At 38.3% G+C, this 19,392-nt stretch overlaps 1 protein-coding gene across 2 annotated transcripts in view; it reads right to left on the reverse strand.

Annotated features, from left to right (window-relative positions):
- CPA6 (carboxypeptidase A6) overlaps positions 1-19,392 on the reverse strand; it is a 541,372-nt gene that overhangs the window by 77,194 nt on the left and 444,786 nt on the right. For both annotated transcript variants that reach the window (XM_019453228.2, XM_019453227.2), the window contains one exon: positions 5,871-5,995. In XM_019453228.2, coding sequence (XP_019308773.1) covers positions 5,871-5,995 — 125 coding nt within the window. The remainder of the gene's footprint in view (positions 1-5,870; positions 5,996-19,392) is intronic.

Below are 19,392 nucleotides of genomic sequence, written 5' to 3' on the forward strand. Positions count from 1 at the left end.
TCACATTTATCACCAGAAAGTTAAGAAGTTCTGATGTGGATACATCTGTTTGTTTGGCAGCTCTTGGTAGAACCACTATTGTTCCCTTTAGAAAGGCAGTATTTTCCTAGGAGTTTCAGTGCAAAAAAACTATGCCTCTTAACTGATTCTTAGATTCTTTATCATTTATCATTTATCATTATTAATTGATAAATGACTTAACATATTACTGATCGCATAATGAAATACCCATTCAGAGAATTGTCAAAATAATTCTAATGGAGAATTGCTCCTACAAAAGATTTATTTTAATATTTTCTAGTCAAGTTTGCTAGCATTTTCACCAAAGTAAGAAAATTATCATGTAAAGTTTTTTAGTTTCAAGTTGTATGGAATCATTCCAGTTGGATATTAGCTCCTTTGATGAATAAACTCTTAGGCTTCTCTGTCTCCTTTTAAAATCTCCAAGTGCCATAAATGGAGTTAGTTTTTGGATTCCCTAATATTTGTTTAGTCATTTAGGCCAGTGATTCTTGAGTTGCATTGCTTTAAAGTCACCCGTGAGCTTTAAAAACTATGCCACACTGAGGTGCCTGGCTGGCTCATTTGATCTTGGGGTCATGAGTTGGAGCCCCAGGTTGGGTGTAGAGATTACTTAAAAATAAATAAACTTAAAAAAAATGCCACACTGGGCCCTGCATAGACAAGAATATCTGTGAATAGGTAGAAGTCCTTTTTAAAAGCTCACCTAGTGATTTTAATATATTGTTGGGATATTTAGGCTAATGATCTGGAAACAAATAATTTAGGCTAATTAAATCTGGAAACCCACTGGTATTAGTCCTCTCAGTTTCCATATTAAATACAAATGGAAGAAAAAAAAACAAATGGAAGAGAATATGAGAATATAGCTGACCCTTGTTTCCTTTTTCCTCTCTTGAGTGTCTGTGCTAGATATGGTTAGCTGCCTACTCTCCATATGGACTTCTTGTACTGCAAGGGCTGGGAACCCAAAAATTACTTTTTCTTGACTCTCTTGCAGCTAGGGTCCCGGGTACGAATTTGTGAACACTGGTAAGATAGGAAGTTAAGAAAGGCAGTGGCCATCTCCTGCTGTTGCTGTGACCATGTCAAGGTCAGAAATGTGACTGTTCAGGGAAAGTCGAGGTTGCTGGACTCAGCACTCCAGTGTCTAGTCACCAGCTTTGCAGCAAGAGAGGCAGTTATCATCACAACAGTGAGGGCTGTACTATCACAGCAACAGCTTCTGGACCTCTGGACTGTCGCATGAGGGAGAAATAAATTATACGTGATTAAATCCATTGTGTGTGGGGATCTGTTATGGGTTGAATGGTGTCCCCTTCTCCCTCAATTTGTATGTTGGAGTCCTAACCCCCAGCACCACAGAATGTGACCTTATTTGGAAATAGGATTGTTGCAGATGTAATTAAACTGAGGTTACTAGGATGTATTCTAATCCAATATGACTGGTGTCCTTATAAAAAGAGGCAATTCAGAGGCACCTGGGTGGCTCAGTCAGTTAAGTGGTTAAGTGTCTGACTTTGGCTCACGTCATGATCTCATAGTTTGTGAGTTCTGGCCCCACATTGTGCTCTCTGCTGTCAGCACAGAGCCTGCTTTGGATCCTCTGTCCCCCTCTCTATCCCTTCCCAGGTCACACACATGTAAGTGTGCAGTCCCTCTCCTTCTCCCTCTCAAAAATAAACATTTAAAAAAGGGGAAATTCAGTTTGGGAAAATGGAAAAGTTCTGGAGGTGTATGGTGCTAATGGTTGTATAATGTGAATGCACTTAATGTCACTGAATTGTATATTTAAAATGGTTAAAATGGTAAATTTCATATTGCATATTTTACCACAATTTTAAAAAATGGGGAAAATTACTACACAAAGACACAAGCAGAGGGAAGATATGAAGAGGCAAAGATGCCCATCTTACACACCAAGGAGAGAGGCCTGGGACAGGTCCTTCCCTCACAGACCTCAGAAGGAACCAGCTCTGCCCACACCTTCATTTCAGTTTTCCAGCCTCTGGAATCATGAGACATTAAATTTTTGCTTTTTAAGCCAGCCAGTCTATGGCATTTGTTATGACAGCCCTAGCAAACTAATACAGGTCTCTATTCAATGACTATACCTTAATACAGACCCTAAAAGACCAACCTGAAAGTTAAAATAATTGTGGTGTGGCAGGTCTAGCCTCATTTTCCTTGTCAAATAGTTGACACCAGCAGAATAATGAGAAGGAGATCAAAATGGCATTTGTAAGTGTCGTATTTTCTTAGTCCTTTGTGGTTCATGATTATCCCTACCCTAGGTGCATGTACTATAATGTAACAGCGACCAGAGCCACTGAAAACTTTCCAAGTGATGTCAACATTCAGTGTAAAACCATGTCCCCAAAGCTTCCAGGGTGGGTGAGGCTCAATATTTGAAATTCCACTGCCAATTTTTACAGGTATTTAATTTATAAAATGATTGAATTTTTTATGACAGAATGAATCATCTCATCTTTCATGTCATTGAAAGGGGCTGATTACCTAGGGGCCAGACACATGAGGTCACATTATCTCTTCCTTAAAGATGACTACAGCTATATATTATGTATAGTTGTACAGAGTTAATGATAATCTTTTGGAAATACCCCAGGCTACAATAATAAAAGTCAATTAAAATGATCTCTATCTACTGCCCTGTGGAATTTAATCAACTCTTATGTGTTATTATCTCGGGACCAACAAAATGAATAATTCTAAATGATTGTCCTCCATGAGGAGACAACTGATTTAAAATACTCATTTTTTAGACTCTATTCTCTGTGACATAAAGTGTGATATTTTATTCTATATCAGTTCCGCATGACCTATATTTAATGGCAGGAAATAGAGACTTGTTAAAATAACTGGTATATTCCTTTCTACTGAATTATAATTAATGAAGCATGTGAGTTGTTGCTGAGCACCTATAGATATAATTACTAAGCTCCTTCCTTCCAGGCATTCAGAGAATCAAAGCACGCCTTCAAAGTTATAGTGATGACTAAAATGTGTTCAATATGAACAATAGTTTTATGCACAGCTGTGACTCTACCCTGTTCTAGAAGGACAGAAAAAATACCTTTCTGCAAAAAGCATATACGTACTTTAATAAGGCTGTAATTATCTTTCTGGCAGGGAAGTATTTGTGTGGACCAGGGAGGAATGTCACTGTCACTCTGCACCCTGTGGCTCAGCCTTCCAGAAAGACTAGGGCTTTCACCGTGGACTCACAGAGCCACAGGCCCATCCCAGGCCTTACCAGACATCATCAGGGATCTTTGTGCCAGTTTTGATAGTACAACCACTTGCTAAGAAGTTGGAGTAATTGAGGTTAGTCATTTACAAATATGCTTCACAGCCCTGAAATCCTGAGTTTCCAAATGAAAGGCAGGTCACTCCTTCCCATGTCATTGATTTACTACACTGCACTTCTCTGCCCAGATCCTGCATTGACTTTCTATCTCTCCACCACTTCCTTTTCCCTTGTGTCTGCTGGAATCCTGCTTTCTCTGTAAATAAACTTCCTATATTCTCGTCTCTTCAGAGAACTCTCTCTTTTCATATTCTTGCCCTAATGGAAATGGAATTCTCTCAAGGACAGATTCTTTTGTGGCTTTCTCTTTCGCCACACCACCTATCATGGGACCAGAGGGAAGGAGGTCAGCATTCTCCTGAACCCCAGCATTCTCACATGCTTCCTCATCAATCTTCTAACTTCCAGAAAAAGCTCATCCTGCCTTCAGCATCATGCCATTCCTTGTTTCTTTCCTCTGACTCCTGGGTACTTTCTGATATTACTGTCCCAGGAGCACATCTGTCTCTCCACCTCTAATCTTGTCATCAGCCAATGAAATTCAAAACTGCTATGATGATTCTCTGGTGATTTAGTCCATCCATTCTCAATCACATCAGTCTCAATGATTTACACTCCATTTCAGCCATGACCTCTATGGCTAACACCTGAATCTTGTCACCAGCCATGAATGTTCTACAGCAGGACTCTTAATCTTACCCTACACTTTGTCAAGATTTTCTTCCCTCCATTTCCTTGTTGCCCTCAGTCATGCTGTATCTTCTTTCAATATAAAGATCATTATACCTCTCTTGATTCTTAAATTTGACTACATAATTCCTCCTAGACTCTTTTCTTTTCCTATCCAGATTTGATGCCATGGATGAATACTTAAGCTAGTATCTCACTAGGAACCTCACCTTCTTTGATCCTGACCTTTCTGTGGTCCTAATCCAACAAAATCTCAACTCTGTATGAGTGCTACAATCGACCTTCTTTGCAACAAAAACCCCAGCTTTTCTCTTGGTAACCCTCTTTAGCTCATTTCTTCCCTTTTAGTAGATAATTTTGCTTCTTATTCCACGTAGAAAATTTAGCCCTTAGTTATGATCTCTTTCAACTTGTTGACTCTCCTCTTTATAATCTTAACTAGACTCACATTTACCTCTTCAGTCTTCCCGGATAAGGCATCCTTTCTAGTGCTCAAACCCATTTCTCCATTGGTGCATTCTATCCTGTACCATCAGTGTGTCCTTCCCTACTGGTCCCTCCCTTCAGCCTACAGACATACAAAAGTTTCCCCCTACCCCCTAAAATCCCAAATTTGAAGCAGTCATTGATGCTGCATCTCCTCGTAGTCACTCCTCATTCTCTGCCTCTCAGCTTATTTTAACTTCTAGGAGCAGTACTCTGCTTCTTCATGTTCTCACCTCCTATTCACCTCTCTGTACTTTCTCTGTCTTCTGTTCCTGACAATATAATCCCACCATGAGAGTTACCAACACAATTTTCATTGCCAAATCCAAAGGAAACCAGTCAGTCCTTTTCTTGCTGGATATTACTGCACCACATGGCATCACTGATGTTCTCCCTCCTGAAAGTCTCTCATTTCTTAACTTCTGTGACTATCTTGCATTTGCTCCATTCTTACTATTTAATGATTCCTTAAAAAAAAAAACAACCAAATATCCAAATTTATTTGAATCTGTCTACTCAATCACCTAAGCTAGAAGATTTGAGGTTGTTTTCGATTTCTTCCTTTTCCACCTACATCCAACTAAGTGCAGAGTCCAGGTGGTTTTGCCTATTCACTTTTTTTTTTTTTTGAAAGCTTTCCTTATCCCACTACTCTGGTCCTGACTCAAGGCCTCACAACATCTTACTTGGACTATTGTAGTCTCCTATTGCCCCTCCACCCCTACTTACACATGGCTCCCTTGCTTACCTCTTTCAAGTGTGCAGAACCACATACTAGATAGCCTGAGCTCCTAGCCCTGTACATCAGACTTCCCACAACCTGGTCTTCTCTCAACCTCTCCAGCATTATTTGTTTCTACTCCCTGACTTGATTTTGTACACTAATAATACTGAGCCACTTCAGTTCCCTACACAGGTATTATACTGTTTTTTCCCTTTGCTTACACTGTCCCCTCTGCCTGTAAGTCCCAAGGCTCATCTTCTGCTTAGCAGTCACTGCTCCTGCAGAAAGTTTTATCTGCCCCTGCATTTTTATCCACTTTCTAAGCATTGCTAGGCTGCTCTCCATTCCTCAGAGAAGACCTTCTGTGTTTACAGTGATCACCTGGTGGTAATGGTGAAATGAGAGGTCAGTGTTGTTCCTCCCCACCACCACCTCGTTATTACACTAATAAGCTCCTCAAAGGTGAATATAACTGTGTTACATTCAAGTCTGTTTTCCCCAATTTGAAAAATAGTACCTAAAATGCCATTGTAGGCACTCAATAAAAACCTGAATTGAATACAGCTCTCATTCAGTTCAGTTTAGTACAAATGAATTAAACAAGTGAAAAAGAATGCTTACTTGTACTGGATGTTGGCTTCCTGTAAGAAGGCTAACAGGACTTGGGAACCATTTTTGGGAATATGAACATCAGTAACTGCTCCTTTTGATACATGGAAGATACTGCTGGGCTGCCACAGGTCCACCTATAGTGCAGGAACCAACCTATAATTCATATTCAGTTCAGGTGGGGAAAGATCCACGTCACGGCGTGAAACATGTCACATTTTGGATTTAGACTCAATGCTTTCACCATCAGGGTAAAATTCTTATTTGAATTTGGTCTCCAAATTATATCATATCCACATAGAATTTGATCATCATTTATAAGCAATAAAGACCAATATACAATAAAGTCACAAGGTAAAAATTAGATAAAATAGTTTTAAGTATACCTTTGATATTCTTGAAAATTATTACACAAATCTTTGAATAAGAAAGATATAAATTACCTTATATTTTACTACCCAAGCGAATTATGGTAGCTTGACAACAGCTATCAACAAAGTTTGATAACTTTAAATGGAACAGTCTCCAGGTACTTCTTCCTTCCCCAACACATGCCTTTTACCAATTCCTACTCAGCCTTCACATGGCAATAGAAACATCCCTTTGTCAGGTTGGACTTTTCAGCTAGGGTAGTCTCCTGGTCATAGTTCTTAGAGCAACTCATGCTTCTTTCATTATGTAATTTAATCCTATCAGAATGTAAGCTCCTGTAGGTTACCACCTCATTCTAAGTGCCTAGAATGGAGCCTTGTGCACATCAGCAACTCACGGTTGCATACGTATAGACTCCATGTAATAATTCACTATATGTTCACCACTTGCCCAGTGTTTTGCAGGAAAGCAGGAGCTGTGACTCTTTAGCTTACTGTAGTGTTTCCAGTGCCTTGTCTAATGCTCCATATCTGGTAGGTAGTGCTTTACATTCATTGATACAATTACTGAACGCATCTGGGAGGGAGGAGAGCCCTATCTTCTGCACAAGCTGAGAGCTACCTTTCGATTAGGCACAGTTCACCTTTAAAGTCATGTCGCATGGGATCTTCTCTTTCTATTTCCAGCCTTAGTCTGGTACAGGGCCTTGATCTCTGATCTGGTAAGATTTAGTTACTTTATCTTCTCTTAGGTGTCAGTGTCTTCATTCTTTTAGGGAACTCTAAAAGACCAAAAATACTTTGCGACTCAAGGAAATACACCTCTGGTGGTATAATTTAATCTTGAACAGGGCAGAAAGGCATTTGTTTTGGGGACAAAAAGTCTCTTTTTTTTGTTTTGTTTTTTTTTGTTTTTGTTTTTTCCCAAGCAGCTGACTCCTCCACTAAGCTGCAAGGGCAAATCTGACTCAGCTAACATGCTAGTCCAACAATCATAGAAAAACAGAAGTGTGGGGCTGGAAGGGATGCTGAGAGGTCATTTCATCCATCTGTCAGCCCTTGGGCAAGGATACATCGAGGACTGAACAAACCTGTCCCCAATAGACGCATCCAAACCACATCTTTTAAGTCTCCAAAAGAGGAGAGTCTAAAAAATCCTAGTTTAACTCATATCCATGTTTAACAAGATTGCAGATGTTTTTCTTAATCCCTTACACTGCAGCACAGTTTCATTTTTTCTTGTTCCACTCTTCAATAAGGAATGGCCGGTTTCTTGTCTTTGTGAGATCAAGTACATTGGTATCTTTCACTTTTCTTTATATGATAGATTTTCTGATCCTGTAATCATCTTTGGGACTTGCCTCTAAGCCCATTACAGAGACATATTTTTGATATTAAGGTTTGTTACATCCCTTAATGCCAGTGGAGGTGAGGAAATAGTGCTGTATTTGGAGGGTAGAGAGCCATAAGAACCAAAAATACTGTGAATAGCCACCCTGGAGATTAGTTTGTGTGTCATTTTCCAGGGTACATGCTAAAATAAGACTCCTCATCCAGTAGAAGAGAGTAGCTTTCCTATAGGAGGTTCCATTCAAGGAACATACCCCATAGCATGGCCTGGAGAAGGCTTCCTAGGAAATGGGTCTAAAGGAAACAAAACTAATTCGCAAAATCAGGAATTGTACTGTTGTGATATTAGGAAAATAAGTTAAAATGAATTATCAGCTTTTCTCCAATAATATTTTGGGGAGAGGGTTCTTGGATATATAATACATGGGTATTTAACCTTGGGTGGCAGGCATATGCTTATAACAAGATATAGGGACAGCAATACTCACGTGAGATTTTTCAAGTGCCACCCACTTTTTAGGTATTTCTAATTTTTTCAATAATACCTTGAGGTAGGAGCTAATGGTATATATATTTAAAGAATGAGAAGACTCAGATTTGTAGAGGTGAAGTCAATTTTCCAAGGATGCACAGCTCCAAAACAGTGACACAGGATGTACCCACACTCCAGTGCCCATATGTGCTGACTGGGTTAAGTGTCTTTGGGATCTTCTGAGAATACCCCCAGGAGAATAAGCAACATCCAACCTCCTTAGTGTTTGAGGGGGTTTGGTTGGCAGGTTTCACACCCTGGTTTTTCCTGCCAGGGGTTATTTGCCCTATAAATTGTATGTGGGTATTTCAAAGTTCAAATCAGCCCACTCTGGGCAGGTTACCATCATTTCCTTAGGGTGTTATCCCATCTGGATGAATGGTAAACTGCCTCTGAATGGCAAAGCTGGGTGACACTTTATGATGATGACAATGAAGGATCAGTAACCTTGTCAGGATGGCCTCAGATTGTATGCCAACTATCACAGGGTTTTGCTATAAACAACCATGTGATATTGCAAGGAGAGAACGCTCCTCTATGGAAATTTCTGGCCTTGGAATCTGGTGTTTGTTCCCATGTGTTCCTTTCCTCATATGATGACCAGTCACATACAGTCAGATCTATTTAAGAGGTGGAGGAAATTTAGTGTATGGTCAAAAGCATGGACTTTGGAACCTGATGGCCTTGAGCTGGAATGCCCTGCTAGTATCGGCCGTGTGACTTCAGGGGAGGTTTTTAACATTTCTGAGCCTCAAATTCCTTATCTGTATTGGGAATGTAATTAAAAAGCCTATCTACAGACTTTTCTGTAGGATGAGTTGGAAAAACAGAAGTGAAACACATGGCACGAAGTCTAGCACATAGTGAAAACTCAAAAAATATTAGCTATTTGTTGTTTTTTTTTTTTTCTTTTTGAACACATATGAAAAGAAAAGCTGGAAGCAGTAAAGTTCTACTTCCCATATTTCTGATTAAAATGAAGACGATGAGATTATTCCTTTATTTGGACATTAAAACCTGTAGATGGCTTTAAGGAAGAGAGGAGCCAATAAATACACCAAGAATATGAGTAAGGCTGGAATGTTTCCTAATGCAAAGTCAAACAACTGGATTTGAAACCACTGTAGCATGGATTCTGGAATTCTCTGGATTCCAGAGTCTGACTTCCTACAATTACATTTAGGCTCTCCACAGTTAGCATCTGTGTGATGTAGGGTGAATTCCTTAATCTCTTTGGGTTTCACATTCTTCATCTGTAAAATGAAGGTGATGATTACACTTCCTGGTTGTTGTTGTTATAGATTGGGATTATAGAGACTACAGAAAATGCAGTCATTAAGAGCATTAATTTTGGGATTCAAGGCAGGCTGAGCTTGAATCCTGGTTCTGCCAGCTTATTAGCTGTCTGACTCTGGGCAACTTACTTTAGCTCTCTGTGCTTGTTTCTTCAATTATAAAATGGGCTTATAAATACTATATGTCTTATAGATTTGTTAGGCTTAAACTAATACGTACGAAATGCTTTAAATAGCATCTGGTGAACAGGGGTCATTTGTTAAATGATAAATGATTCAAAATTCAAAAATAATTTCTCTGCAATGAAAAAATATCATATTTTAGTCTAGCACTAATTTCATGGCTCTTTTGGTTCTTGTGCTCTGTTTACTTACTGGCCTGGTCCAGCCTCCATGAAGCATCCACCTGTCTTTCAGGTGACTGATTACATACCTGGTTGAGGTATCACTGAAGGTGTAGTCAGTGTCCCCCAGCAGTTTCTGAATGAGTCCTACATGTGGATATGGGAAGACAGGTGGTATTTCTTCAGCTTGGGAACAGATGGCCTGCCTCCCAGCTGCTTGAAGTAACATAGAAGCATGAGAGAGGAAAGTCCTACTCTGTATTTACTCTTACTTTCTGTTGGTTTGGAAAAGTGTTAGGCACTTATATATCACATAAGAGGTTTCTAAGTAAGAAACCTCAATATCAAGTTTGTGGTCAGCTAATGTTTAATTTACATAATCATATTAATTACATATTAGCACACATAAAAATCTTAATGCACAGAAAACACTCTCTCTTATATACCCTTAAAATTGTCTTTTTGGTCTGGATCCACTTAACCTTCTTGAATCTTCTTTTAGGATCTCTATGACCTCTTAAGACGTTTTCTGACACCCAAGTTTAGGTCAAGTACCTTTGTTACCTGCTTTCGTGTAACTTTTAATTATATCTCATTTTTTACAGTGATTATATTAGTTTCCTAGGGCTGCTATAATGAATTGCAACATACCGGATGGGTTAAAACAAAGAGATTTAGTCTCTCACAGTTTTGGAGGTCAGAAGTCTAAGATCCAGGTGTTAACAGGGCAGCATTTCCTCTGAAATCTCTGGGGGAGGATCCTTCCTTGCATCCTCCAGCTTCTGGGGGCTCCAGCAATTCCTTGGCTTGTAGCCACATTATACCAATCTCCGTCTCCATCTTTACATGGTCTTCTCATCTGTTTCTGTATCTTCTCCTCTTCCATGTCTTCTAAGGATACTTGTCATTGGATTTAGGGCCTGAGTAATCCTGGATGATCTCATCTTGAGATCCTTAACTTAAGGACATCTGAAAACTCTTTTTCCAAATTAGGTCATGTTCACAAGTTCTAGAGACATATATTCTGGGGGGCAATTGTCATATTAATATTAATATCTGTTTTCATATTATCTTCATGAGAGCAGAAACTGTGAAATTCTCCCTTCCATATCTCCAATGCTTGGCCCCAATAGTGGCCCCATATCCCCAGTAGTGGCCACTTCAGCAACACAGTTAAAGAAATGCTTTTATTTTATGGTCATTGTTTGTCCTTGCTCTACTTCTTATGACTTGTTAACATTTCAAATAGCAGGGGGCTGCTGGAAGGTAAACTTAGCCAGAGAATATGGTCTCTGGTAAACCAGACATATGGTAGGTTGTTACAATTGTGGGACTCATTTTACCTAGCTTCATCCTCTCTCTCCTACAAAATGCTAAGTTATCACTTCCCTAAAGCACAGACCCAATAAATACAACAAAAGTCTTCAGGAATTTAGGCACTCATTGTTTCACCACTGAAGAAAGATGAAAATATGTTATTAACTAATTAGGAGTTAAAATAGTCATAAAAATTAGTGGAGGCCCAAGAGTGGGATAAGTCCAAATGAAAGCATTACTTATAAATTTCAGTATAGAAATTAATACTATAGCATGAGTACAGTAAAACCTTCGTTTGTGAGCATAATTTGTTCTGGAAACATGCTTGTAATCCAAAGCACTTGTATATCAAAGCGAATTTCTCCATAAGAAATAATGGAAACTCAGATGATTCATTCCACAACTCAAAAATATTCATATAAAAATGATTATAATACTGTGCTATAATACAAAATAATAGAGAAAAATAAATTAACCTACTCTTACCTTTGAAAACCTTCATGGCTGGTGTGAGGGAGACAAGAGAGAGGAGGGTTATTGTGTAGGACAACTTTCACTATCACTAATGGAATTACTGCTATCCATTGGCTCCATGGAATCTTTTTCTTTTCATGAACTTTAACAAGGAACCTATCCAATGACACTTGCTTTTGTGTCTTTTTGAGGATCTTAACGACATTGTATTGTCATTAAACAGATTTATCACTGCTATGACAGCCTTATTAGGGTAGTGCTTTTCTACAAAATTTTACACTGTTTCCCACATTTTACACATCTCCCTAATCTTGTTTGCAGTGAGAGATTCTTCTGCCTTTTTCTCCTCCTCTGCAGAAGAGATGCAGACATAGACTTCCTATAAAATATTGCAATTTCGGTCACTTTCATTTCTCTATGATTTCCTTCTTAACTTCCATCATAATCATCTCCTTTTTACCGCCTTTCTTTTCAACCTTTTTCTGCATGGGGCCATTGCATATGCTCGCACGGATGTTGACTACAGTACAGTATTAATAAACGCTTGTTATATACTGTATTTAATATAACTGGCAATAAGGCAGCAGAGGAAATGGTCTAAATCTGCAAGCAGCCTGACCTAGTATGAAGTAAAGCATTCCTAAGCTTACTCTTGTATGGAAAAGCAGAGGACTTTCCATAGGTGCTTTGAAGTGACAAAAAATACACTAGTGGCAGTTGTGGGCATCTTCCAATGTTCTGAAAAATCATTGATTTCTGCCAAGCACTGGAGCCTGAGACTGAGCATCCAAGCATGGAAGACGATCAACCACAATCCCAGAGAGAGAGAGAGAGAGAGAGAGAGAGAGAGAGAGAGAGAAAGAGAGAGAGAGAGAGAAAGAGAGAGAGAGAGAGAGATAGAGAGAAACCATTGGCTCAGTTGTGATCATGTAATGTTCTGCAGCACGTACTACTCGTAATGCAAGATATTGCTCACTTACCAAGTTAAAATTTATGAGAAATGTTTGCTCATCCTTCAGAACACTTACAGAACAAATTACTTGCAACCCAAGGTTTTACTGTTGTAGTTATCAGAAAAGCATTATACCAGTGACATCAGGTAAAGGTGGGAAGTTCTGTTTCGGTGTCCATGTTTTCCATCCAATTCTCTTCAAGGCTGAATGCTTATCATCATAATTGGATAGTAAGACTCATTTATTCAATAAAGCACACATTGGAAAAGAAAATGATTTTTAACATTTCCCTGAACTATTAATTGGTACATTCACCAATTTGAAAGGATTATTGAAGCCCATCAAAGATGGAATATATGGGTTGTCAAAAAAGATTTAATTTATTGGCTTGTTTCAACAAGGGGTAATCTCAGAAAGACAAAGAATTTAGGGGATTTGGGCTTTTGTTAGGTGATTTTGTGTAGGGTTTAAGGAACTCAGATTTTTCTCTGGGTTGAATGTTATCAGAATGAAGGGAATTCCGTAACTGAATATCTTGATAATTGTATCTAGAAGGTGAAAGAAACAACTGGGACTATAATTGATAAAGAAGCAGTAGTCATATTAGCTACACACAAAAACAAAACAAAACAAAACACAAACGAAAGAACCCAAAACAAGGGATGTTTTGTCATTTTTCTGGTTTGGTCTATTTTTTGTTTTTCCTGTGTTTAGACACGGTCTTATTTTTATCTTATTTCATGAAGAACATAGAATAGTCTTGTCTGATGCTGGTACTCTGTAAAATGGTTAACACAAGAATACCAAGGTCTGGCTATTCGTGTCAGCCTGGCTTCTGGCTGCCAGGAGCTGCTTTCCCCCATCTCAGGATAATTACTATTTTACTACATTCATGATAACTAATGGTATGCTAGATGAGGAGTGGGAACTCTGCATTATCAGGCCAGAGTGGCTTGGGGGGGTGATTTGAGTACTAGCGTCATTGGGGTTATGGAATGAAGGATGTAGACCTGTGATGGTTTGCCCAGGAGAAATTAGAAACTCAATGACATCTGACTTTGGCACCCTGCATCTTTCTGTAGCACCTGCAGATCACCACATTTTTCATATAAAAGAGTCGATACTACCTTAATTCCTGCCCTCTAAGTGAACATTTGAAGTCTTATAAATACTAAGGAAAGGTTCCTAACTGCTACACTAGAGACTCTGAGAATTTAGCAGCCATTCAGGAAGATGAAGGCAATATTGTTAGATGAAGGCAATATTGTTTCACTATATTTTGCTAGCTCAAAATAATTCTAAAGAATTAAGTTAGCATTTTTAGCCTGGTTTTGTAGAATGGATAAAAATAATCAGAAATTATCTCATGCATCACCTGGATATCCATTAACAAGGACATTTGAAGACAAGAGCCCCTGGACTGCATCTCATCAAGTAAGAGATTTCCCTCCACTTTCTATTGATGATTTATGGTTTTAGCATAGATAATTTTCTCATGATATGTGATTGCTACATCCAGAAGTATTTACTTTGGTGTACTAAACAAGAGTATGCTAATGCATTCACAATAAAATGTTTTTGGCTATTCTCTGGGGTTTAATACTCAGTGGAAAATCGCTTCAGAGTTTGTTATGCATTTATTTTTTCAGATGCTAACTCAAGAATTCTATTATTTATCTCAAAAATCAAACAAAACTCATCTTTGGTTTCATGAAAAAAAATTCTAACTTAGGAAATTAAAAAAATGGTTTCTTTCTGGCTCTTTGTTAAGTTTGCTATGTCATATTCCAGAGACTTAATTTTCTTAATTACAAATAAAGGCCTTAGACTACATTATTTCCAAGTTCCCCTCATACTCTATAAATTCTGTCAGACTCAGTGTGGTTTTCTGAATATAAAGGTTTACATTTCTCTAGGAAAATCTCTTTCAAGTTCACCCACATTTACCTTACTCTCAGAGTTAGAAAAAGACTCTCTCAGGGCGCCTGGGTGGCTCAGTCGGTTAAGCGGCCAACTTCGGCTCAGGTCATGATCTTACAGTCCGTGAGTTCTAGCCCCATGTCGGGCTCTGTGCTGACAGCTCAGAGCCTGGAGCCTGCTTCAGATTCTGTGTCTCCCTCTCTCTCTGCCCCTTCCCTGTTCATTCTCTGTCTGTCTCAAAAATAAATAAATGTTAAAAAAAAAATTAAAAAAAAGAAAAAGACCCTCTCAACAATTTTGCACTAGTATCATCTTTGAGTGATCAGTTATATTGACTTATTAGGTCAGTATGGAAAATGATATATAAAGAAAACTAATTTTTAAAAAGTTACTTTCAAGCATTTTTCTAAAGCAATTAGAAGATTAAATGGAAACCACATAATTTTTTTTCTATATTAGTTGTTAGCTGATGAAAAGATCAGGGAGGAATTCTCAAACTGGAGGGCCAAATGATCAAGCAACAGATCATCATCCTTTGAACAACCTAGAGGATTTATAGATTGTTCTGTCTCTCTGTTGTTTATGAGAATAGGCTGATTTCTAAAAATCAGCTATGGTAACTAGCCTACATCCTTTCACTCTTTACTGAGCACCTACAGTGTCTCAGCCATCAATCAAGCTATGTACTGAGGATGCAATGATGAGTAAGACACAGCGTGGCCTGCCAGGACTAAGCAGACATTACATGCTTAGTCTATAGAGGGAAGACACACTAAGGCTGTTTAATTACATTTGGGAAGTAGTTTGAGAAAAGTTTCCCAGGAGAGGTGTTATTTATACATAATACTGAAGGGTGAGTAGGAGTTAGCTTGGAAAAGGTGGAGGGAAGTGGGGATAAAAGGCATCATTCAGAGGCTTCCATATGAAACGGTTTGTGTCAGGAATGGAAGAGAAATCTTGAAGTTTACCTGAGCCCTGTGATCCTGGAAAACAGTGATCTCACGGCCCCTTTGTATTCTAGAATGGCTTACTGTAAGGAACCATTCTCCCCATATAAATTTGAAAAACCTCACAAATTTCCCCTTTATTTACCTATGACAAGCTCAGACATAGACCCTTAGATTCTCATTCTTTGCTTAATAGTTAGCTGAATTGTTTGTCCCCATTGATCAGTCTAAACAAAATGTCTGTTACTTTGACAAGTGTTAGTTAAGCTTTTCTCTTTCCCCCAGGCCTCAGAACTTTTACCCACCCTCACTTGCTACAGCCTTTCTGTAACAGTCCTTCCTGAGCATTAACTGACCTCAGTGAAACATCCTCTGATTTTACTGTCTGGTCAAGTCCCTCCAGCTTTCTGCCCACATTCCATGTGTTCTTTCTAGCCTTGTTCACACTTCCCCCTAGGAAGAAAAGCCCTTTTCTGCTAGAACTGATACATTAATTCAGCAAAGTTGCAGGATATAAAATCCTGTGCAGAAATTGGTTGCATTTCTATACACCAATAATGAAGCAGAGAAAGAGAAATCACAGAGCTAGATATAACAATCCTAAAATTTGTATGGAACCAGATAAAAACCCAAATAGCCAAGGTAATGTTGAAAAAGAAAAGCAAAGCTGGAGGCATCACAATTCTGGACTTTAAGCTGTATTACAAAGCTGTAATCATCAAGGCAGTATGGTACTGGCACAAAAAACAGACACATGGATCAGTGGAATAGAGAACCTGGAAATGGACCCACAAAAGTATGGCTAAGTAATCTTTCACAAAGCAGGAAAGAGTATCCAATGGAAAAAAGTCTCTTCAGCAAATGGTATTGGGAAAACTAGACAACGACATACAGAATGAAACTGGACCACTTTCTTACACCATACACAAACATAAATTCAAAATGGATGAAAGACCTAAATGTGAGACATGATATCATCAAAATCCTACAGGAGAACACAAGCAAGAATCTCTTTGACCTCAGCTGCAGTAACTTCTTACTTGACATGTCTCAGTAGGCAGGGGAAACAAAAGCAAAACAACTACTGGGACTTCATCAAGATAAAAACCTTCTGCACAGCGAAGGAAACAATCAACAAACTAAAAGGCAACCAAAAGAATGGGAGAAGATATTGGCAAATGACAATGGGATAAAGGTTATTATCCAAAATCTATAAAGAACTTATCAAACTTAACAGCCAAAAAAGAAATCACCCAGTTAAGAAATGGGCAGAAGACATGAACTGACACTTTTCCAAAGAAGACATCCAGAGGGCCAACCGACACATGAAAAGATGCTAAATATCACTCATCATTAGGGAAATACAAATAAAAACCACAATGAGATGGGAATACAAGCTGGTACAGCCACTCTGGAAAACAGTATGGAGGTTCCTCAAAAAACTAAAAATAGAACTACCCTACGACCCAGCAATTGCACTACTAGGCATTTATCCAAGGGGTACAGGTGTGCTGTTTCGAAGGGACACATGCACCCCCATGTTTATAACAGCACTATCAACAATAGCCAAAGTACTGAAAGAGCCCAAATGTCCATTGATTGGTGAATGGATAAAGAAGATGTGGTATATATAGACAATGGAGTATTACTTGGCAATCAAAAAGAATGAAATCTTGCCATTTGCAACTATGTGGATGGAACCAGAGAGTATTATGCTAAGTGAAATTAGAGAAAGACAAAAATCCTAGGACTTCACTCATATGAGGACTTTAAGAGACAAAACCAATGAACATGAGGGAAGGGAAACAAAAATAATATAAAAACAAGGAGGAGGACAAAACAGAAGAGATTCATAAATATGGAGAACAAACTGAGGGTCACTGGAGGGGTTGTGAGAGGAGGAATGGGCTAAATGGGTAAGGGGCACTAAGGAATCTACTCCTGAAATCATTGTTGCACTATATGCTAACTAATTTGGATGTATTTAAAAAGAATAAAAAATAAAATTAAAAAAGACACAATGAGATACCAGCTTACACCTGTAAGAATGGCTAAAAGTAGCAACTCAGGAAATAACAGATGTCAGCGAGGATGCAGAGTAGGGGAACACTTTTGCACTGCTAACGGGAATGCAAACTCTTGCAGCCACTCTAGAAAACAGTATGGAGGTTCCTCAAAAAATTAAACATAGAGTTACCTGATGACCCAACAATTGTAGTACTAGGTATTTATCCAAAGGATAGAAAAATGCTGATTCGAAGGGGTACATGCACCCCAATGTTTATAGCAGTGCTATCAACAAGAGCCAAATTGTGGTAAGAATCCAAAGTCCATTGACTAATGAATGGATAAAGTATATGTAGTCTATTTACAATGGAATACTAGGTCAGCAATCAGAAAGGATGAAATCTTGCCATTTCAACAATGTGGATGGTACTAGAGGGTATTATGCTAAGCGAAATAAGTCAATCACAGAAAGACAAATATCACATGATTTCACTCATATGTGGAATTTAAGAAACATAACAGATGAACATAAGCAAAGGGAAGGAAAAACAAGATAAAAACAGAGAGTGAGGCAAACCATGAGAGAATCTTAAATAAGGAGAACTGGGGGTTGCTAGAGGGGAGGTGGGTGGGGAATGGAATAAATGGGTGACGGGCATTAAAGAGGGCACTTGTTGGGGTTGATGGGGGGTGGGAGGGAGGGCAGGGTGGGAGGGAGGGCAGGGTGGGTGATGGGTATTGAGGAGGGCACCTTTTGGGATGAGCACTGGGTGTTGTATGGAAACCAATTTGACAGTAAATTTCATATATTAAAAAAAAAAAAATAAATAAAAAAAATAAATAAAAAAAAAAGAAAATGAGACACAGAATACAAATATCGTTTAAAACACAGCGGTTGAAACCACTTTTGCCAAGTGTAAATATTTAATTGCAGATTCTTGGGAGCTCCCTTAAGAGTTTATCTGAAACGCTATTTCTTTCCTCAAAAGAGGTGGTTTCAAAATGTCAGTGGGGGGGGGGGGGTGGAGTGGAATAACAATTTACAATAAAAAATAGTCTTTTCAAAAAAAAAAAAAAAAAAAAAAAAAGAGGGCACTTGTTGGGATGAGCTCTGGGTGTTATATATAAGTGATCAATCACTGGGTTCTACTCCTGAAAACAATACTACACTGTATGTTAATTTAAATAAATTAAAAAAAAAATTAGCTGAAGAAGCAAAAAAATCTGAATATACTTAAGAAAACTGAATTATTTAAAAATATATATCCTTCTTGACCCCTTAAAAAAACTAGCAGGTTCAGGGGAGCTCTAACACATATGCAACACATAATATCCAAATCTTATTTTAACTCTTCCACAGTTTAGAGAAATTAAAAATTTCCCTAAAATAATTTCATTAAGCTAGTATAATCTTATTTTTTAGTTAAAAAAAAATGTTGAGAGAGAGAGACACATGTACATGCAAGCACAAGTGGGGGAGGGGGAGAGAGAAAGGGAGAGAGAAGATCTCAAGCAGGCTCCACCCTGAAAGCCCCCAATGGGGGCTCAAACTCATGAACTGTAAGATCACGACCTGAGCTAAAATTAAGAGTTGGATGCTTAACTGACTGAGCCACCCAGGAGCCCCAGCTAGTATAATCTTTAACATGAAAGAAGAAAAAATGCAAGAATAGCATGAGTAATTATAAGCCAAGCTTACTTATAAATGTGGTGACAATCCTAAAAATGTGTATTAGCAAACTAGATATAGAAAGGTTCAAAAATCATGACTGAATACAGTTGTAGCTTAACATTAGAGAAACCTATTAATGTATTTCATCATGTTAATAGACTATTAAAAAACTATGATATCAATACATGCAGAAAAATCACTTTTCAAAATTCTACATCTATTAATTATAAAATATCTGTAGAAATTAATAATGAAAAAGTACATTTTCTGAACCTTTTAAAGGGCATGCACCAAAATCTTCAGGAAACATTTATACACAATGGTAGTGTCAGAACCATTTATTTTCAAGTCA

Source organism: Panthera pardus, unplaced genomic scaffold, assembly GCF_024362965.1.
Source record: "Panthera pardus isolate Hobbes unplaced genomic scaffold, ASM2436296v1 HiC_scaffold_7, whole genome shotgun sequence".
Classification (NCBI taxonomy): domain Eukaryota; kingdom Metazoa; phylum Chordata; class Mammalia; order Carnivora; family Felidae; genus Panthera; species Panthera pardus.